Source organism: Etheostoma spectabile, unplaced genomic scaffold, assembly GCF_008692095.1.
Source record: "Etheostoma spectabile isolate EspeVRDwgs_2016 unplaced genomic scaffold, UIUC_Espe_1.0 scaffold00007391, whole genome shotgun sequence".
NCBI classification, from domain to species: Eukaryota; Metazoa; Chordata; class Actinopteri; order Perciformes; family Percidae; genus Etheostoma; species Etheostoma spectabile.
Genome location: NW_022603485.1, coordinates 1 through 22243, shown reverse-complemented (window position 1 = coordinate 22243; position 22243 = coordinate 1). Strand labels below are relative to the sequence as shown.

General features: G+C 42.8%; 2 protein-coding genes and 1 long non-coding RNA gene across 5 annotated transcripts; all 3 read right to left on the bottom strand.

Annotated features, from left to right (window-relative positions):
* Positions 1–5874: 5874 nt before the first annotated feature.
* LOC116678441 (NLR family CARD domain-containing protein 3-like) lies at positions 5875–16427 on the bottom strand. 3 transcript variants are annotated; one of them, XM_032508358.1, is made up of 10 exons: positions 16359–16426; positions 12956–13096; positions 12282–12410; positions 11008–11089; positions 10640–10847; positions 8738–10505; positions 8375–8548; positions 7936–8109; positions 6718–6764; positions 5875–6594 (listed from the first exon to the last, which is right to left on the bottom strand). In XM_032508358.1, exons 1-10 carry the CDS (start codon positions 16415–16417, stop codon positions 6041–6043), a joined length of 3336 nt encoding a protein of 1111 aa, XP_032364249.1. In that variant the 5' UTR covers positions 16418–16426; the 3' UTR covers positions 5875–6040. The 3 variants fall into 3 exon arrangements, with proteins under 3 accessions (XP_032364249.1, XP_032364250.1, XP_032364251.1); XM_032508359.1 differs by lacking the exon at positions 12282–12410; XM_032508360.1 differs by lacking the exon at positions 6718–6764 and having other exon boundaries at positions 6556–6594; positions 16359–16427.
* Positions 16428–16478: 51 nt separating this feature from the next.
* LOC116678443 (uncharacterized) lies at positions 16479–18607 on the bottom strand. Its single transcript, XR_004329239.1, has 2 exons — positions 18456–18607; positions 16479–16554 (listed from the first exon to the last, which is right to left on the bottom strand). It is a non-coding gene; the product is annotated as an uncharacterized LOC116678443 (long non-coding RNA).
* A 2480-nt stretch (positions 18608–21087) lies between these two features.
* Positions 21088–21887, bottom strand: LOC116678445 (stonustoxin subunit alpha-like). The gene is made up of 2 exons (XM_032508362.1): positions 21789–21887; positions 21088–21665 (listed from the first exon to the last, which is right to left on the bottom strand). The coding sequence occupies exons 1-2, from the start codon at positions 21862–21864 to the stop codon at positions 21103–21105; spliced, it is 639 nt and encodes a 212-aa protein (XP_032364253.1). The 5' UTR covers positions 21865–21887; the 3' UTR covers positions 21088–21102.
* Between the last annotated feature and the right edge of the window lie 356 nt (positions 21888–22243).

Below are 22243 nucleotides of genomic sequence, written 5' to 3'. Positions count from 1 at the left end.
GGTTTCTCACGCTGCAGCTCCACCTGGAAGACCTCTGGGACCCCGAGACATCTTATCGTGTGTGTGGACGGAAACCTTTGTCCCTGACAGCAACACACCAGACCTGTTTCAGGAGGCGGGGGGGGGGGGGAGGAGACAGAAAGAATCCTGTAGAACCAGAACTCTGACAACAGAGATCAGAGGAGCAGTCACACACACAAACACACACACACACACACACACACACACACACACACACACACACACCACACGCAACACACACACAGGAATTTTTACTTTAACTCTGTAAACTGATGGGGGGGGGGGGGCTATCTACTATAAGCTTGAGACACATGTCAGATCCCAATTTTAACTAAGTCATACCCATTTTCCTAACTTTTTCCTAAGAGTAGCCCAAGTGACGTCATGGCGCCCTCTGGTGACGTCAGCAGGAACTACAAGCAGAGCTCTAGGTAATAATGTAGTTCAGTGGTAACATGGCGCCCTCTGGTGACGTCAGCAGGAACTACAAGCAGAGCACCAAACATCTTCTCACATTAAAACATGTTCCAGCTTTTAGTAGTTTCACTTCTAAGTTTTTATCTTCACACTCATCCCACTGTGGAAATGAGACTTTACTCCATGTGATGTAATGATGTAGTAATACTACATCCTTTATCTGGATGTTTCATAGTACTGTGATGTAGTGATGTAGTAATACTACATCCTTTATCTGGATGTTTCATAGTACTGTGATGTAGTGATGTAGTAATACTACATCCTTTATCTGGATGGTTTCATAGTACTGTGATGTAGTGATGTAGTAATACTACATCCTTTATCTGGATGGTTTCATAGTACTGTGATGTAGTGATGTAGTAATACTACATCCTTTATCTGGATGGTTTCATAGTACTGTGATGTAGTGATGTAGTAATACTACATCCTTTATCTGGATGGTTTCATAGTACTGTGATGTAGTGATGTAGTAATACTACATCCTTTATCTGGATGGTTCATAGTACTGTGATGTAGTGATGTAGTATACTACATCCTTTATCTGGATGGTTTCATAGTACTGTGATGTAGTGATGTAGTAATACTACATCCTTTATCTGGATGGTTTCATATTACTGTGATGTAGTGATGTAGTAATACTACATCCTTTACCTGAATGGTTCCATATTACTGTGATGTAGTAATATACATCCTTTATCTGGATGGTTCCATAGTACTGTGATGTAGTGATGTAGTAATACTACATCCTTTATCTGGATGGTTTCATAGTACTGTGATGTAGTGATGTAGTAATACTACATCCTTTATCTGGATGGTTTCATAGTACTGTGATGTAGTGATGTAGTAATACTACATCCTTTATCTGGATGGTTTCATATTACTGTGATGTAGTGATGTAGTAATACTACATCCTTTACCTGAATGGTTCCATATTACTGTGATGTAGTAATACTACATCCTTTATCTGGATGGTTTCATAGTACTGTGATGTAGTGATGTAGTAATACTACACCCTTTATCTGGATGGTGTCATAGTACTGTGGTGTAGTGATGTAGTAATACTACATCCTTTATCTGGATGGTTTCATAGTACTGTGATGTAGTGATGTAGTAATACTACATCCTTTATCTGGATGGTTTCATAGTACTGTGATGTAGTGATGTTGTAATACTACATCCTTTATCTGGATGGTTTCATAGTACTGTGATGTAGTGATGTAGTAATACTACATCCTTTATCTGGATGGTTTCATAGTACTGTGATGTAGTGATGTAGTAATACTACATCCTTTATCTGGATGGTGTCATAGTACTGTGATGTAGTGATGTAGTAATACTACATCCTTTATCTGGATGGTTTCATAGTACTGTGATGTAGTGATGTAGTAATACTACATCCTTTATCTGGATGGTTTCATAGTACTGTGATGTAGTGATGTAGTAATACTACATCCTTTATCTGGATGGTTTCATATTACTGTGATGTAGTGATGTAGTAATACTACATCCTTTATCTGGATGGTTTCATAGTACTGTGATGTAGTGATGTAGTAATACTACATCCTTTAAAGGTATTTAGTTAAAAAGACGTCTTAAAAAGCCCAAAAGTCAATTTGGGATTTTATCCCAAAATCGTTCTTTTATTTTAAAAAGTCATTTTCTATCAAATAAATCACGTTTAACCTCCTGTTGTCCTCGGGTCTCATTTGACACATTTTCAAAACGTTTCTACATCATAAATTTGGGTTTCTTTCAACCAAATTTAATAACCAATAATATTTGTGCAGTCTTTAATTCTACCAGACACATTTTGTTTTTTGTTGAACTTTTTATTTAAACATTTTAATCATGTTACGTAACATTGCCTGACAGATATATAAAAGTAATAAAGCAACAGTGTGTCTCCTACTTGCACATCCTAATAATAAACTAAAAATAATTAAAGTGTTACATGTCTTAACCCTTTAGAGACCTTTTTAAAACCTGTTTAAAACCTATTTAAGACCTTTCAGCTATGACGTAGCTAGCGCTAAACCAACCAGACTCCATTTAAAAATCAGTCCTTTTAGCGTGTGTAGAGCCAACATATTTTCACATATAAATCAGTAAAGTATGTGTTTATTTAAACCAACACTAGAGTTATGATGGTTGGAAAAGTGTAGAGAAGACCAAAAACAGCTTTTCATAGTCATATTTGGTTTCTCTTGACTTGACTGAATGAAGTGTGTGTTACGATGCTAAAATGACTGTTTATTTACATGGAGTCTGGTGGGTGTGGTCCAGCATGACATCATGTTAGCTGACAGATAACTCTTCTTCTCCTTCCTTCCTCTCCTCCTCCTCTCCCAGTCTGTCTTCTATCAAACAGCTGTTGGTGTTGAGGCCTGAGGTCAGTCAGGAGTCAGTCAGTTGGTCAGTTAGTCCATCATGACATCATGTCAGCTGACCAATAACACCTCTTCTCCTTGTTGCTATGGTGATTTCCACAGAGAAGAATCCAGTTTTCAAATTGTTTTCTATCAGCAGTTGGTATGAACAGAACCAAAAGTTTACGTATGATGGACCCTATTGTTTCATGTCTGCGACCTGCACAATATTTCCTACATTTGAGTGAAAACTAGAGGAGAGAGAGACATTTGTTTGAAAGACTTCCAGAGAATAGTACTGCAGCCCCCCCCCCCATATGCTCCTCTTTAACTCTCACCATCCACCACATACACACACATTGGAAGATCCGAGCCGGTCTGAAAACGGGACGATACGTAAACTGGGATTCTGGGAAACCGTGCTTGATATCTGAATATAATATAATATAATATAATATAATATATATCTAAACGCCCATTCAGCCCAATAAACGCCAAAGTCTTGTCTTCGGTTTAAACTTTTAATCATGTTTCTACGTTAAAGTATGGCGATACAGCACGGTCCCAAAGAGGGGGGGGGGGGGCGATGTTGAGCAATTTCCCAAACATTTCCCATTAAAGTCTTTGAGAAATCTTTCGCCGTTTTTTGGCTATTTCGTGAAAACCGCGTGGCAAATCTCTTAGAAAAGTCATAGCCCCCCATTCCCGATCCTTACACACGTTTTGATGTATTGTGTGTGCGCGTGTTGGCAACGCTCCGGGACTAGTAGCAGGACAAACATTAGCAGATGAAGAATAATAAGTATGAGAAACAACAGTCATTGCTCTGATTGCTGCTATTGCAGAACACTGAATAAGCAAATGTACCACAACGTCACCACCTCGGAGGAGAAGCTCTGGCTCGGGATGGACTCGGACCGAGCCAGACCTGAACCAGAACCAGCCAGTCCACACGGAACCTAAACCATCAGCTGTCTGACATTACATTACATGTCATTTAGCTGATGCTTTTATCCAAAGCGACTTACAGTTGCTATCTATATACGTCAGAGGTCCCACGCCTCTGGAGACACTAGGGGTTCAGTGCCTTGCTCAGGAACACATTGGTTGATGTCTAGTGGATGTATTGCAGTGGGAATCGAACCCGGGGCATGTGTCATATCCACTGCACCACCACCCCCCCATCATCATGAGAAGGGCCGTCCACACCAAGATCCAAACTTTAAAGATGTTTTTCATCTCTTCATTTATGATGAAAAACTGAAAATATTTTAGTAAGTATTTCCTAAAAAAGTAAGAAATTAATAAACATTAAAATTACTAATTCGTCAAGCAGAGTTAAGAGGTCCACACACAATGTTCACAATATATCAACCATTTCCACATTATTGTTTGACCCAGTGTCCATATTATTATAGAACTACTATGTTTTAGACCTTAGTTACACCATGTTAAGGAATTACAGTTTTACAAAAAAAAAAAGAAAGATTAGGAGAAGGTAATAAGTAGATGTATGAGTCCAGGTCCAAGTAAGAGGTGGAGACTTTAAATGATCCAGATAATGTATTATGGGGCTGCCTGCATCCGGCAACAACACCGGTCTTTCCCTCCAAGTTGAATGGGGGGGGGGGTGGGCCCGTGTAGCATCTCAGAGGCTACTTGTCTATGGCAAGCCATTTTAACATTTAAAAGCTAGACTGGATATGTGTTGCAGATATCTTTAATTCAGTTTTGCCTAGTCAAAAAGAACATTTCGGGTATCCGCAAATACATTCTTCCTATCCACAATTGTAATTTCAGATATCCACAAAGACATTCTTCCTAGGACAAATTACATCACGTTTGCCATTCATTTGTATGTGGTTTATCATTCCAGATATCTACAGTTCAGTTGCAGATATCTACTATGTGAATTACGGATATTCACAACTGAGTTGTAGATATCTGTAATTCCAGTTTGAGATATCTACAATGTAATACTGACTAGTCATAACTCCAGTTCAAGATATCTTTAATTCAACTCAATTCAAGATATCTATATGTTCCTTTTCAGATATCTTAAATTAAGTTTTGACTAGGCGAAATTACGTTGTAGATATCTGTAACTGGAGTTAGGGATATTCGTAATTTAATAGTAGATATCTATTTTCAAGATATAGATATCTTGAAATAAATTTCAATTAGAGATATCTGAAATTTGCGATATCTTTAACTGTCATTCTGCCTAGTCAAAATGTAATTACAGATATCTTGAATTAGAGTTTTGACGAGGCAAAATGACGTTGCAGATATCTTTATGCAAATTGGGCCCGCCCCCCCAGGCGGGAGCAGAGCGCGTTGTTCAAATCATCAAATCACACAGCTAGCACCTGTTAGTTGTGTAATTAGCACATTAGCACATTAACATGTCGGAGCAGCCAGAGGGCGAAGGCATTTTAAATCGTCTTTTTAACGCTGCAGCCCGTGCAGGACAGGAGCTGGCACCAAGAAATGAGGATTCAGCGTTACTTTCCGCATATGTTCAATTCCTCCGAGATTTGTTTCACAGTTTTCAATAGAACGACGTTCTCTCTCTCCACAAATCCCCTCTGTGAGGGCTCGTTCAACTGCATGACATTTTCTGTTTTTTTTGTTTTTTTATTAAAGCCAACGCCATGACTCTTTCTTCTTCCGTTCTCAGAAATAAGGAAATTAACTTCTACTTAAGAGACAGACTCTGGAGAAACTTCCCCCGTGTCTCTGTGTTAATTATGTCAATTTTTACGTTGTTGATGTTACAGAAAATCTCGTTAGCATCTCGGATGCTACGTCAGACGCTACAGAAGTCTCTCGTTAGCATCTCGGATGCTACTTCAGATGCTACAGAAGTCTCTCGTTAGGATCTCAGAGGCTACTTGTCACATCGGGCAGTGACAAGCACAACAGCGACATGACATTAGCTACGTTAGCTAGCATTACAAAAGAACTCCAAACTAAACATGACACAAGTCAACGTCATTTCTACAATTTCATGATCACAGCTTCCGTCTTTAAAGGACAGGAAGTGGAAGAAGATTACAATGTTCACGAGGAATCTGGTCAATCATCCTGGATTATTTCATACAAAGTTCATTCATTAGTTCATAACAATAAGCTGACATATTTATTTAAGTGTGATCCTTTCCAGACTCAGCTGATCAGCAGTGAGAGACAGGAGGAGACTCTCCGTCCTCCACAGGACACAGAGACACTGAGGAGCCAGGAATCCAGAACCCAAACCCAGGATAGAGAGTCTGAGTGAATGAGGTGTTGAAGGTGTGGAGGTGGATCAGTGAGTTAGAGGAGACTGTGTAGAAGGACAGAGAGCCAGCAGGACAGTCCACATACACTGCTACTCTCTCAGAGACACGGGGGACGGAGATGGGGGTTCTTCTGTTATTGTGACGGACAGAGTAACGATCATCAGAGATGCTCAGACTCCAGGACTGATCATTATATCCAAACATACTGTCTCCTCTCCGCCTGTTTCCTCTGTAACTCACTGATATCTCAACATCTCCTCTGGTCTGGACCTCCCAGTAACAGCGACCAGTCAGACCATCTCTACACAGCAGCTGTTCCCAGGTCTCAAACCTCTCTGGATGACCAGGACATGGCTGATCCTCCTCCATATATATCACTGTCCTGTTGTTGTCAGACAGTTTGAGTCTCCTGTTCACCGTGTTGGTGTCGACTGTGAGTTCACAGGAATCTGACGGAGAGAAGGAGACACAACACAGCTGCAGTTATTAACCAATCAGCTCTTTGGTGATGACATCACAGGGTTGAATGAGTGATGTCACAGTCTGATGAATGAAATTAAAAACACACTTACACTTCCTCAGACCTGGTGTCAACCATCTGACTCCAGCAGGCTCCACCCTGAAAGGAGGGGGGGTCATTACATCACTCTCACACAGCTGGGTTCTGGTCTAATGGAGCGCTGGGTTCTGGTCTAATGGAGCGCTGGGATTTCCTCATTTTATATTCATATTTGGGCCGTCAATCAATTCTAATCTTTCATTCAGTTTAATTTCCTTTAACTTCTTCCCTGGGATCTAACCTTTTACTCTTTAGGACATCGGGACATTTGACGTGTCCACCGTCCATAAAATGATGTCTTCATCATAGACTACAGCGGGGGAAGGAATAAATACACTGAGGGACCCAGTGCAAACCTCCAAGATAAAGTCCAGAAGTTACCAGAAACACTGGTACAAATCCAGGTTAGCCTCTCCTGCTTAACAACACACAGCTGTTAATAACAATAAAAACTGTGGACAAATGTCAGCAGTGTGATCCGGTGCACGGCTTTCCAGAAGAAATGTGTCATGTAATGCATGGTAAAAAAAGCAACAACAAAAAACCCCGGAGCGTCCTATGAACGGAATGACACATTTAAAATATCACTTGATTACGCAAATCTGATTGTGGGAAGACAAAATTGTGTTATCGTGATTTAAATTTAATTAATTGTGCAGCCCTAATCTCCACTCTGTGCCCACTCCCAGTCTGAATGTGGACTCATTAACGATTACCCCAAGAGCAAACATTTGGTGCAACAGTGGACGTTTTTCAGTAGTGAAACATAAATCGTGTGGGACTAGGAAAGAGTGTTTTGAGACTTTTAGAACGTAGAGCCGTACTCTCCCAGCACAAGAGGAACTTAGAGAAATAACTGGTCCAGATGTCAGAGTACGTCTCTGATCGATCACATGAGCCATGCAGCACCGGCAACTGACATTTTAAACCTCTAGATAACTAGTCTGTCTAAAGAGGAGATTAATGCTTCATCCACACGCTGCTCACAAGGTAAAGCACATTTAGCTTTGTGCTAAGCTAAGCTAAACCTGTCCTGGACCCTTCTCTGTTGAGTTGAAACTGATTAGATCTCAGGAAAGAGAGAAAAAGAATGTTTCTTAAAACCCCAGTCTGGTATCTGTCCAAACTACATCAGTTATTAACAAAGGGAGTTATGATTTTAGTTCCTGGAGATGTTCTCCTTTAAACCTTCCTCCACTAATATCTCCTTCTTGTTGATCAGTGTGTGTACCTGAGAGTGTCCAGTCTCCAGAGAGGATCCTTCAGTCCCGCTGACAGCAGCTTCACTCCTGAGTCTCCTGGATGATTGTAGCTCAGGTCCAGCTCTCTCAGATGGGAGGGGTTGGAGCTCAGAGCTGAGACCAGAGAAGAACAGCCTTCCTCTGAGATCAGACAGCCTGACAGACTGGAAACACACAGAACAACACACAGGAAGCCTCTGTCAACACGTGGAGCCATGTGCTAGTTCTTTCTTTGGTTGTTGTCCAGGTACATTTTAGTCAGATTTAGAATAATCTTCAAAATCATCTGCAGGATTTAATTATTGAGTCTCAAACATACTGCTGAAGTTTATCATATAAACAGACACAAAGCTACACATCGGCTGTTTATCAACTAAAGTTAGTCAGAGTTTAAATGGTCATCAGTTGAACGGGTTAATGAATCCTGACCTGAGAGTCTCCAGAGTGCAGTGTGGACTCTTCAGTCCATCAGAGATCAGCTTCCCTCCTGAATCCTGCAGGTTGTTGTTACTCAGGTCCAGCTCTCTCAGACTAGAGGACTGGGAGCTGAGAACTGAGGACAGAGCTTCACAGCTTCTCTCTGACAGGTTACAGCCACTCAGCCTGGAGAGACCACAGGAAGGAAACAAGTTGTTATATTTAACTCCTGTTGAAAGATATCAGAGTATTTGCTGATGATTAAATATCACTTCCAGAGCTTTTTTGGATGGACAGTAATGAATCAATCTCAGCCATAGTTCATACTTTGTGCTTTACAACATATTATAAATAGATGGATTCTGTCCCACTTACAGAGCTTTTTTGGAGGCTTTGACCACTGGCAGCAGCCTCAGAAGAGCCTCCTCTGAAGCAGAGTATTTCTTCAGGTCAAACACGTCCAGATCTTCTTCTGATGACAGTAAGATGAAGACCAGAGCTGACCACTGAGCAGGAGACAGTTTATCTGTGGAGAGACGTCCTGAACTCAGGGCCCGTTGGATCTGCTCCACTAGAGAACGATCATTCAGTTCATTCAGACAGTGGAACAGGTTGATGCTTCTCTCTGCAGACAGATCCTCATCCATCTTCTTCTTGATGTAGTCCACTGTTTCCTGATTGGTCTCTGAGCTACTTCCTGTCTGTGTCAGCAGACCTTGTAGGAGTTTCTGATTGGTCTGCAACGAAAGACCCAGGAGGAAGCGGAGGAACAAGTCCAGGTGTCCATTAGGACTCTGTAAGGCCTTGTCCACAGCACTCTGGTAGAACTGTGTTGATGATGTTTGTTCTTCTGCCAGCAGGTTGACTCCAGAGTTGGTGAAGGTCAGATGGACATGAAGAGCAGCCAGAAACTCATGAACACTCAGATGGACGAAGCTGAACACCTTGTCCTGGTACAGTCCTCTCTCCTCTTTAAAGATCTGTGTGAACACTCCTGAGACCACTGAGGCTGCTCTGATATCGATGCCACACTCTGTCAGGTCTGATTCATAGAAGATCAGTTTGCCTTTCTGCAGCTGCTCAAAAGCCAGTTTTCCCAGAGACCTGATCATCTTTCTGGTCTCTGGACTCCAGTGTGGATCTGTCTCAGCTCCTCCATCATACTTGATGTTCTTTACTTTGGACTGAACCACCAGGAAGTGGATGTACATCTCAGTCAGGGTCTTGGGCAGCTCTCCTCCATCCCTGGTCTTCAACACGTCCTCCAGAACTGTAGCAGTGATCCAGCAGAAGACTGGGATGTGGCACATGATGTGGAGGCTTCGTGATCTCTTGATGTGGGAGATGATCTTGCTGGCCTGCTCCTCATCTCTGAATCTCTTCCTGAAGTACTCCTCCTTCTGGGCGTCAGTGAACCCTCTGACCTCTGTCACCATGTCAACACACCCAGGAGGGATCTGATTGGCTGCTGCAGGTCGGGTGGTTATCCAGAGGCGAGCAGAGGGAAGCAGATCCCCCCTGATGAGGTTTGTCAGCAGCACACCAACTGAGGTGGACTCTGTAACGTCAGTCAGGATCTCATTGTTGAGGAAGTCCAGATGAAGTCGACACTCATCCAGACCGTCTAAGATGAAGACCACCGGTAACTCTTCAAACCTGAAGTTTCCTGCTTCTTTGGTTTCACTAAAGAAGTAATCAACAAGTTCCACCAAGCTGAACTTTCTCTCTTTCAGCACATTCAGCTCTCTGAAGGTGAATGGGAATGTGAACTGGATGTCCTGGTTGGCTTTGCCTTCAGCCCAGTCCAGAGTGAACTTCTGTGTTAAGACTGTTTTCCCGATGCCAGCCACTCCCGTTGTCATCACTGCTCTGATTGGTTCATCTCTTCCAGGTGGGGGTTTAAAGATGTCTTCTTGTCTGATTGTTGGTTCTGGTGTGTCTGGTTTCCAGGATGCGGTTTCAATCTGTCTGACCTCATGTTGATCATTGACCCCTGCAGCCCCTCCCTTCATGAGGTAGATCTCTGTGAACATCTGATTCAGAACGGTTTGGTTTCCTGCTTTAGCAATCCCCTCAAACACACGCTGGAACTTCCTGTCTAGCTTAGATTGGAGTTTACGCTTACAAACTCCTGCTGAACTTCCTGAATGAACACAGAATAAAGAAGATCAGTAGGTGATTTATAAAGAAACAGGAACATACTCTGACCCTTCTCTGGAGACATTAGTAAACGTCCCATTAGTCCAGCAAGTTAAATCTTTAGAGAAATCCTCTTACTGCTCTGCAGACGGTCAGCCAGCTCGTCCTGCTTCATTCTCCTCAGGAAGTGCAGTGTGATCTTCAGAAACGCCTCTCTGCTCCTCCTCTGCTCTTCATCCTCACCCTCCCTCTGACTCTCTGGGCATTCTGGGTAATCTGGTCTCAGAAGCTTCTGGATCTTCTTCAGCTCGTTCTTCACAAAAGTGACGATGTCGTCCTCCAGCAGCTGGAACAGAAGATTATATGAATGCCAATCAGACTGAAATCATGGAAGCAACCATCAGATCCATGATGGACGGACTGAGGACCCTCTGGTCTGAACAGGGGAGCATGGAGATGATTGGGAACAGAATAGATGTTAAAGTAGTTGGTGTACATGTACAGACCATAAAGATGGAGTCCAGGTGGGTTTGATGCTGCTGGGAGGACTGGGACCCACTGGGACCCTCTGAGCTCTCCTGGTCCACTCTGTGGAGGAATCAGGAAGAATTAGCTCCCACCATGTCTGTCCACACAGAGACACACACAAGGTAAAGGTCCTGGGACTTAAAGTGTTGATTCCAACATAGAATCAGATGGTTTCCCCTGACAGTAAAGATCTGGTGGTCCTGCTGACCCCCCTGTTGGTGGTCCTGCTGACCCCCCTGTTAATTGGCCTGATCTCCATGCCCGGCTTTACCGTAACGTTACATCTACAGCAACAGCTTTCAGGACTTCACGTGGAGCTCCCAATGAGAAGGTAAGTGTGTTCCTCTCTGCCATTGGCTGTCTCAGCCTAACGTTAGCGATCAGCTGACATGGGGCTAACTTTAGACCTTGTTGTTTGGGGACATCGATGTGAAAAAAACCAACGGCAGAAACAAACAGACGTAACTAAACAGTCTTGCTGTCTGCTAGCAGCTGGGGGGGGCAACATAGTCTGAAAACTTTAGACCACATAAGATATGTTTCCATCCACACATTTTTATCTGAATTAAGAGATATCAAATGAAAAATTCCTTCTGGAAACAGTCAAATTTGATACAATTTCATAAATCAAAAGAAAAATGTTCGTCTCATCAGATTTTATCTTGATGATATTCTTCTTACGTGATCAACGCTGATGGAAACCTTATTTGTTGAATAAATAATGAATACCGATTAAGTTTTAGGTATATGACGACAGTATTGTCGTGGGCTCTGGATGGGATGTTAGCGATGAATGCTTCCTGTGTCCCCCTCTAATCCCCCCCCCCCCCGGTATTCCCAGCAGGAGAAGAACATCTGGGAAGAACGTTGCCGTTCCTGATGTGTAGCCTAGCTGATGGCTACAGAAGATTTAAAATGCTTTTTGATGGGGCTACAACACCAGATCCTATTGGTCCAGACCAGGTCCAGTAGTAAACTGAGATCTAAAACTAGACTAACACAAAGAAGTTCAATGAACTAGACAAAAAACTGGGTTCAAAAGCTCAAACACCAGAGACTATACAGGACCAGACCAGATCCAGTATTTACCTAAAGGCAAGAGGTGAAGACTGGTTTAACTGGACCGCTTTCAGATGGAGAATATTAATATATGTGAAGAAGAAAGATGCTGAGAATAAACTCCAAAAACTTCTCTGGAGACATAAAAGTTAAAACATGAATCAGTAATATTATAATATTATTAACAGCTGACCTCTCTCCAGCAGAGGGTTGATCTCCTTTAAAGTCAATGAGGCGACCAAATGACCGGTCGCTCTTAAAGGACACACAGCTGGGTCCAGGATCAGGATCAGGTTTAGGAGGGTCTGGTCTCTGCTTGATCCTGATAGAAAAACCCATTTATTCATGGTCACATGTTAAGGTAGAGTAAAGTCTCCCAGCATATAATATAATATGAATATGTCTGTAGGCCTAATTATTAACATTTATTTGCCAATAATGCTTTACTTACTGTCGAAAAGTCAATAAAAATATCTTTTGAAATCAGAACGTATTTTGAGAGAGACAGGAAATGATTTTGCAAAAATATTCTGATTTCAGTCATCAGCTCCAATAATTCCTTTCCAATAAAACCAGTTGATTTGAAGGAGTGTGCATGAGAGACATGACCCCAAACAACCCAGGACGTAGTCCTGTCCAATCAGATGCTTTTTATGGGGCTACAACACCAGATCCTATTGGTCCAGACCAGGTCCAGTATTAAACTGAGATCTACAGTTGAAGACCGGTCTCACTGGACAGCTTTCAGATGGAGAATATTAATATATGTGAAGAAGAAAGATGCTGAGAATAAACTCCAAAAACTTCTCTGGAGACATAAAAGTTAAAAGATGAATCAGTAATATTATAATATTATTAACAGCTGACCTCTCTCCAGCAGAGGGTTGATCTCCTTTAAAGTTAATATAACGTTCATGTGACCGGTCGCTCTTAAAGGACACACAGCTGGGTTCACAGTCAGGATCAGGTTCAGGATCTGGATCAGGAGACTCTGGTCTCTTCTTGGTCCTGATAGAAAATCCATTTATTTAGGGTCACATGTTCACATAGAGTAAAGTCTCCCAGCATATAATATAATATTAATATGAATATGTCTGTAGGCCAAACTATTAACAATTACCTGTCAATAATGCTTTACTTTCTGTCCAAAACTCAAACATAATAATAACAAAACAATTTCAAAATGTCTGAACAGAAAGATGTTTTGAGAGAGACAGAATATGATTTTGCAAATTCTCATTTCAGACATCAGCTCCAATAATTTAACCCTCCATGGCATGGTGTTGCCCTCAGGCAACAAACCACTATTTTGGCCCACACACCCCCCCTTTAAATTTTTAAAAGTAACAAATCAAATTAAAAGTCAGATGATAAGTCTGTGACCAATGAAATTTGAGGTGGGCGTCGGTTTGACCTTTTGTCTGTGGCGGGAAAAGTCCTTTTTGGAACCATTGCCGACTTGGACACACTGCTAGCAGAAGGTAAGATAAATTTCACTTTTTAACATGTTTAAATTTGAACAACTTTGTATAAATAATATCTGTGATGTAAATGAATATGTGAAGAAGCATATTTGATTGAGTAAAGACACTTTTTGTCTTTATTTATATAGTAAAATGGTAGTTTTTCATTCGTTGCCTCAGGGCAACATTGCGCAGTTAGACCACTTTTGTTTGAACAATAACATTCTCATGGATAGAGATGTGCAGGGATGCATAGTTATCACCCTAATCAATTTTTTGCTTTACTATTTACTGTTACTTATAGGAAATGGATGCACAAACATTTAATGGGTGTAAGGAAGATGATCGAGCAGTTAGGCTTATTCCTTCTGACGGTGAGGACAGTGAGCTTGAGGAGAGGGACAGTGAGGAAGAGTGGACCCAAGAATCAGGTTTGAGGGAGAATAAGGAGATCAGAATTCAGTCAGTAGAGTAACATACTGTATGTAATGAACATGCGTGTGCGTGTGTGTATGTCTGTGCGCGTGTGTGTGAGCGAGCATGTGTGCGTGTGGGTGGGTGACGAGAGGTATATGACCTATTCTAATTTGAATCTTCCCTTTTTGAAAACAGATGGCCTATCTGATGACAATGAGTCTGTGGATGAAGAGGACAATGAAGTTGATGATGATGCATCAGAGGAAGATGTTCCACGTGGAGAACACCCCACAGTGCCAACATCACTGATTACCCAGAATGGCAGGCCAGCCTGCCAAAATCAGACAATATCATGTGCCCCTACGAATACTTCAAGATGTTTTCTTCTGAAGACCTTCTGGAAGTAGTTGTAGAGCAGGCAAATTTATATGCCATTCAGTGTGACACCAACAAGCCCCTTAACATCACTACTAAAGAACTTGAGCAGTTCATGGGTGCAGCAGTGTACATGTCCTTGTTTGGATTACCAGGCACACGCATGTTTTGGAACAAAGCCACCCGAGTGTCCCAGGTAGCTGACACCATGGCACTAAACAGATGGGAGTTCATCAAAAAATCCCTGCACTTCAACAACAACAATCAAGTAAGACAAGGAGAAAATGTTGACCTACTCCACAAAATCAGACCACTGGTCACTCATCTTACCTTGAAGCTGCAGACAATCCCAATGGGTGAGAAGCTGGCTGTAGATGAGCAGATGGTCCCTTTCAAGGGAAGAAATAGACTTAAGCAATACCTGCCATCAAAACCAAAAAGATGGGGCTACAAGATACTTATCTTGGCTGGCTCTGATGGTGTCCCGCACAATTTTGAGATTAACACTGGGAGAGTTGTGCAACCCCCTGAGCTGCCGGATGTAGGAGCAAGTGGCAACGTTGTCCTTCGCCTGGCCCAGCCAATACCCACGCAGCAGAACTACAAGTTATTCTTTGACAACTGGTTCACAAGTGTCCATCTGATACTCACACTAGCTCACCAGGGAATTCACTGTACTGGTACTATTCGTGGCAACAGACTACCGGGTGTCAACTTGATGTGTGACGCTGAGTTGAAGAGAACAGGACGTGGGTCTTTTGAACAGAAGACGGCCATGGTTGGGGAAACCACCTTGCATGCTGTGAAGTGGTATGATAACCATTCAGTCAGTCTGCTCAGTGACTACATTGACGCACACCCAGTCACCGAGGTTGATAGGTGGGATCGCAAGCAGAAGAAGGTCATCAAAGTCCCCAGTCCTGCTGTGGTGAGAGAGTATAATAAGAATATGGGTGGGGTGGATCTGCTGGACTCTCTCATTGCACTGTACCGCAATAAAATCAGGTCGAAGAAGTGGTACCACCGGCTGATGTTCCACTTTATCGACATGACCATCGTGACTGCCTGGCTGCTCTACAGGAGAGACTGCAGCAGCACTGGGGTGAGGAAAGAGGAACAGATGAAGCTTTATACGTTCAAGTCGTATATTGCAGAAAGCCTGTGCAAAAGTGGCAAGAATCTGGATCGTAAGAGAGGTCGTCCCAGTTCCACAATTGCTGGGGAGTATGATGAAAAGAGGAGAAGAGGACCCACTACACCCATTCCGGTCCCAGATGGATGGTCATGTGTGAGAAGAAAGGGAGATGCACGGTTCCAGGATGCAATGGTACACCTAAAGCCAAGTGCCAAAAATGTGATGTCCACCTCTGCTTCACATCCACCAGCAACTGCTTCCTGAGGTTTCACACAGAATAAAAGAGACTGTGCTTTGTAAAAAAGAGAAACACTGATTCAATCGGTACTGTTGTGTTCTTTTTCTGCTCCCTCTTTTTATGAGTCTGTTATTCTGGGTGTCGTCCTTCCTGATTAGTACATGTCTCAATATTCTTTTTGGTCCTTATTTTGGGCATCTTTGTAAATAATTCTGCAATCACCTCCAAGGCTTGAGGTACTAACATTTAATACAAAAGGGCAAAGGGTGCGCTTAGTTACCGTGGGTGCATCACCAGTTTATTGATTATTTATTTAAATTTGGAGTGAATGACTAAGGCTCAGTGTGTTCCTCATAGTATAATACATGTTAAAGTTTTTATGATTTTTATATTATTACGGACCCCCAAACTCCCAAAAACTAGGGTGAAATATATTTTTTTAATATTAAAATTCATGCCATAGAGGGTTGATAATGGGGGTTAATTTCCAATAAAACCGTTGATTTGAAGGAATATGCATGAGAGCAACATGACCCCAAACAACCCAGGACGTAGTCCCGTCCAACGAAACTGGATCCAGTCTCGATGGACGTAGTCCTGTCCAACAAGACTGGATCCAGTTCTCTGGATGTCCCAACTCACCTCAGTCTTCTTCTTAACGTTTTTATTTCTCTTTCCATCTCAGTTCTCTCCTTCTGCATCAAGTCTCTCCATCGAGTCTCTCTCCTCCATTTCTCTCCTCCTCTCCCTTACAGGTCTTTATTAAAGGAACGGGGGCCGCATGGACACACAGCCGGGTCCAGGTCCAGGTCCAGTAGGGTCTGGTCTCTGATGGGTCCTGTTAGAAAGAGAGGAAGACCACTTGTTAATGTCCAGAAACAGAAGCTGCTGGAGAAACTTGAAGCTATCGAGCAGAAGATAAGTCTGAAGATCTTCACTGAATGATTTCTGCTCTCTGCTCATCCTGTTCTGTCGGTCCTCATCTTTCTGGGACAACAGGGACACTGGAAAGACCAGGACTAATGTCTTCTTTCTGTCCTCTAATGGAGACCAGACTCCAGGACTAATGTCTTCTTTCTGTCCTCTAATGGAGACCAGACTCCAGGACTAATGTCTTCTTTCTGTCCCGTAATGGAGACCAGACTCCAGGACTAATGTCATCTTTCTGTCCTCTAATGGAGACCAGACTCCAGGACTAATGTCTTCTTTCTGTCCTCTAATGGAGACCAGACTCCAGGACTAATGTCTTCTTTCTGTCCTCTAATGGAGACCAGACTCCAGGACTAATGTCTTCTTTCTGTCCCGTAATGGAGACCAGACTCCAGGACTAATGTCATCTTTCTGTCCTCTAATGGAGACCAGACTCCAGGACTAATGTCTTCTTTCTGTCCCGTAATGGAGACCAGACTCCAGGACTAATGTCATCTTTCTGTCCTCTAATGGAGACCAGACTCCAGGACTAATGTCTTCTTTCTGTCCTCTAATGGAGACCAGACTCCAGGACTAATGTCTTCTTTCTGTCCTCTAATGGAGACCAGACTCCAGGACTAATGTCTTCTTTCTGTCCTCTAATGGAGACCAGACTCCAGGACTACTGTCTTCTATCTGTCCTCTAATGGAGACCAGACTCCAGGACTAATGTCTTCTTTCTGTCCTCTAATGGAGACCAGACTCCAGAACTAATGTCTTCTTTCTGTCCTCTAATGGAGACCAGACTCCAGGACTAATGTCATCTTTGTGTCCTCTAATGGAGACCAGACTCCAGGACTACTGTCTTCTTTCTGTCCTCTAATGGAGACCAGACTCCATTATGAAAGTCAGTCTCCCCTTCCTGTCCTGTGCATCCTCCTCCTCATATTACTACAACAGTACCAGAGGCATTTTATTCTGAAAGGCTCCAGAGGAAACAGTAGAGTCCTGTTGTGTCTGACTTTACGATGGTGGAAACAAGGGTTTGATTCCTGGCATAGGAAGTTCCTCAAACCTCCTTTGGAGTACTTCCTGTTACAACATGCTAGGATGTTAGATTTTCACAATAAGATCTTTGTTTCTTCTTTTGGTGTAACTGTGGTTGTTGTTGTCAAAGTGTAGTCATTCTTCCTATGTCCCGTGATTACAACACAAGGGACTTACGGGAAGTAAAAACGTGTGTGTGCGCACGCACGCAGGCACGTGCACACACATGCACACACACACACACACACACACACACACCACACACACACACACACACACCACACACACACACACACACACAAACACACACTTTCTACCGCTATAAATGAAAAAAAAACTTAAATGTTAAAACTTTCTCTGAAACACAACAGAACTTAAACAGTGCCAGATGATGTTTAAAGAGTTTAAATGAAAGTATATTTTAAATGCTCTATGAGACAGAAATAAATGCTAAAGTACATTTTAACAGTACTTCTGAGACAGTAATAAAGACTAAAGTATATTTTAACAGTACTTCTGAGACAGTAATAAAGACTAAAGTATATTTTAACAGTATATCTGAGACAGTACCTCGGTCTGATAGTCACACAAGATGTCGACGGTCTTAGTAAAGACTGCAGGTCCAGGTCCAGGTCCAACTAATCCGGGTCCAGTTGAGGTGGTTTCTCTGCAGCTTTGAGCTCTGAAACTAAACCAACAACAACTGGAGTATACGAGTCAAACGGTACAGACACACGATTATTATTATTATTATAATTATTATCAAAGTTAGTGTTTAATGACCTCCAGCTGGAGCTCCACACGGAGAAAAATAACTGCGTCACAGCTTCTGGGAAGTGAAAGTAAATTTAAACAGGAAACAAGAAGACCGCCCAGAGAGACTCAGCATTATCATCTAATAACACACAGACTGGCAGTTAACGTGGAATAACACACGGAATAACACACGGAATAACACACGGAATAACACACGGAATAACACACGGAATAACACACGGAATAACACACGGAATAACACACGGAATAACCCATGGAATACACACGGGATAACACACGGAATAACACACGGGATAACACACGGGATAACACACGGGATAACACATGGACTAACACACGGAATAACACACGGAATAACACACGGGATAACACATGGAATAACACATGGAATAACACACGGAAAAATACACGGGATAACACATGGAATAACACACGGGATAACACACGGGATAACACACGGGATAACACACGGAATAACACATGGAATAACACATGGAATAACACACGGAATAAAACACACGGAATAACACACGGAATAAAACACACGGAATAACACACGGAATAACACACGGAATAACACACGGAATAACACACGGAATAACACACGGAATAACACACGGAATAACACACGGAATAAAACACACGGAATAACACACGGAATAACACACGGAATAACACATGGGATAACACACGGAATAACACACGGAATAACACATGGAATAACACATGGGATAACACATGTTACATCTAAAGGGGGGGGGGGGGCGTTAGAAGAGAGGAGGGCGTGTTGAGGACACACAGACTCCAGGCTGGTTAAAGATGTCTGTCCTGAACTCATTTAAAAACTCCAACATCCAATCAGACGGCTCACTGCACTAGTCGGAGCTAAAAACATAGAAATAAAACTACTAGAAGCTGGGTAATGTAGTTTAATGATTAATGTGTGATGCTTGTAGTTCCTGCTGATGTCACCAGAGGGCGCCATGATGTCACCACTGTTTCTGAATGCAGTTCAGTGATCTGTCTGGTCTCAGTAGTCCAGCGTGGACGGGGGGTCCTGAGGGTTTTGTAATGTGGACTAAGACGAGGAGATGTAGAAGGATTCATTCTGAGGAAACTACAACATGTTCTAACATTGGTGAATATTAATATCTCTGAATGGAGGAGTTTAGACGTCATCAGACTAACGTGGTGTTAACGTCTCAAACAACAACTTCCACTTCCTCCAACCAGTCCCACGTGTTGAAGAAGAAGAAGAAGAAGAAGGTCGCTCTCCACCTGAAGCTATGGCGGGGGCGGGGGGGGCCCTATCTCCCACTTCTTATTGATTTCAGTCCACATTATTGTCCCTTAAAATGAGAGGACAGAATCTCTGAAGGACTCTCAGATGTGGTAAAGCGTTAAAATGTCCCAGTTTAATGTGGTTTATGAGACAGGGACAGTGTTCATTAATTATCATCGTTGGAAATGCACCAGAATTAGACAAAAGACTATTTTTCATCCGTTGTCCCGGGACACGTCTTAAAACTGTCTCCCTAAGAAAAACCAGATCACAGTCAACGATCCAGATATAAAAAGTAGTCAAACAGATAAAACTCTTCAAACCCCGTTGAGAAACACAGAGTACACGTTAATACACACATTAGGGTAAAAATAATCATTATAATACACATTCACACAGCAGAGACACAAGATGCAGATGATATTACACTTTATATGTAAAAATATACACACACATTCATGTATACAGTATATAGAAGGACCATAACCAGTGTTTTGACTCTATGACCTGGATAGACCAGTTCTCCAGGTCTCGAGGGTTCAGATTGAATATTTCCAGATGTAGATCTTCTCTCTGCATAGTTGTGATGATTGTGAAATATCCCAGGTAAAGATGTTAGTAAGGATCTGTGCATATGGAGAACTAGAATCCTTATTGCTAGACCACATCTCCATGTTTAAGAGAACTACAAAGACTAACTATCTTTAACTGATTATTATGATGTTCCTCTCCTCTCCAGAGCCCCCCAGGAGACGGAGCCCCAGAGGACTCAGGGGAGGAAAGTCCAACGGTTTTATTAAAGCACCAATAAAACTTCCAGGCAACAGGGTCCAGGAAACGGCCGGCAACGGGAAAAACAGGCAGTCGTCCAAAATCCCCGGGAATCAGGAACATAGGAACACAAGACCAGGGAAAAACCACTGGAAGGACCACAGACCCCCCACAGTAGGAAAGGAAAGACTGGACTTAATACACAAGATAGGGAGACAATGAGGCACAGGTGCAACACATGGGGGGGGGGGGCAGGTGATCACACAGGTGGGAAAGCAGGAGACAGGAAGTTAAACAAGACATCACATGGGAGAGCAGAGAAACTACAAAATATAACAGGAAGAACTACAACAGAACCCCCCCACCATGACAGACGGCCTATATCTGGTTTTCTTCTTATTTGGAAATGATTCAACAGCCACTGATGGAACAAAAAGATCTGGATTTGGAAAAATAAGTCCCAGAACTAAAGAAAGATGGACTTTCCAGTAGTAAAGCAGGAGGAGGTCTGGAAGGGTCCCCTTCATTAACACTCAACACCTTTAAAAGGTATTATAATGATAATAATAATAATAGTATAAGTTCTATAGACTCAGCTGATCAGCAGTGAGAGACAGGAGGAGACTCACCGTCCTCCACAGGACACAGAGACACTGAGGAGCCACGAGACCTGAACCTGAACCCAGGATAGAGAGTCTGAGTGGATGAGGTGTTGTAGGTGTGGAGGTGGATCAGTGAGTCAGAGGAGACTGTGTAGAAGGACAGAGAGCCAGCAGGACAGTCCACATACACTGCTACTCTATCAGAGACAGGTGGGTAGGAGATGGAGGTTTTTCTGTTATTGTGACGGACAGAGTAACCACCATCAGAGCAGTCCAGACTCCAGGACTGATCATTACATCCAAACACACAGTCTCTACTGTCTCCTGTCCTCCTGATTCCTCTGTAACTCACTGATATCTCAACCCGTCCTCTGGTCTGGACCTCCCAGTAACAGCGACCAGTCAGACCATCTCTACACAGCAGCTGAGACCAGGACCCAAACCTCTCTGGATGACCAGGATATGGCTGATCCTCCTCCACATGGGTCACCTTCCTGTTGTTGTCAGACAGTTTGAGGTTCCTGTTCACCGTGTTGGTGTCGACTGTGAGTTCACAGGAATCTGACGGAGACAACGAGACACAACACAGCTGCAGTTATTAACCAATCAGCTCTCTGGTGATGACATCACAGGGTTGAATGAGTGATGTCACAGTCTGATGAATGAAATTAAAAACACACTTACACTTCCTCAGACCTGGTGTCAACCATCTGACTCCAGCAGGCTCCACCCTGAAAAGAGGGGGGGGGGGGGGGGTCATTACATCACTCTCTCACACAGCTGGGTTCTGGTCTATTGGAGCGCTGGGTTCTGGTCTAATGGAGCGCTGGGTTCTGGTCTAATGGAGCGCTGGGTTCTGGTCTAATGGAGCGCTGGGTTCTGGTCTAATGGAGCGCTGGGTTCTGGTCTAATGGAGCGCTGGGATTTCCTCATTTTATATTCATATTTGGGCCGTCAATCAATTCTAATCTTTCATTCAGTTTAATTTGCTTTAACTTCTTCCCTGGGATCTAACCTTTTACTCTTTAGGACATCGGGACATTTTGACGAGTCCCGTCCATAAAATGATGTCTTCATCATAGACTACATGTTACATAATGAGGACATCAGCTGGAAGACAGAGAGAGACAGAGAGAGAG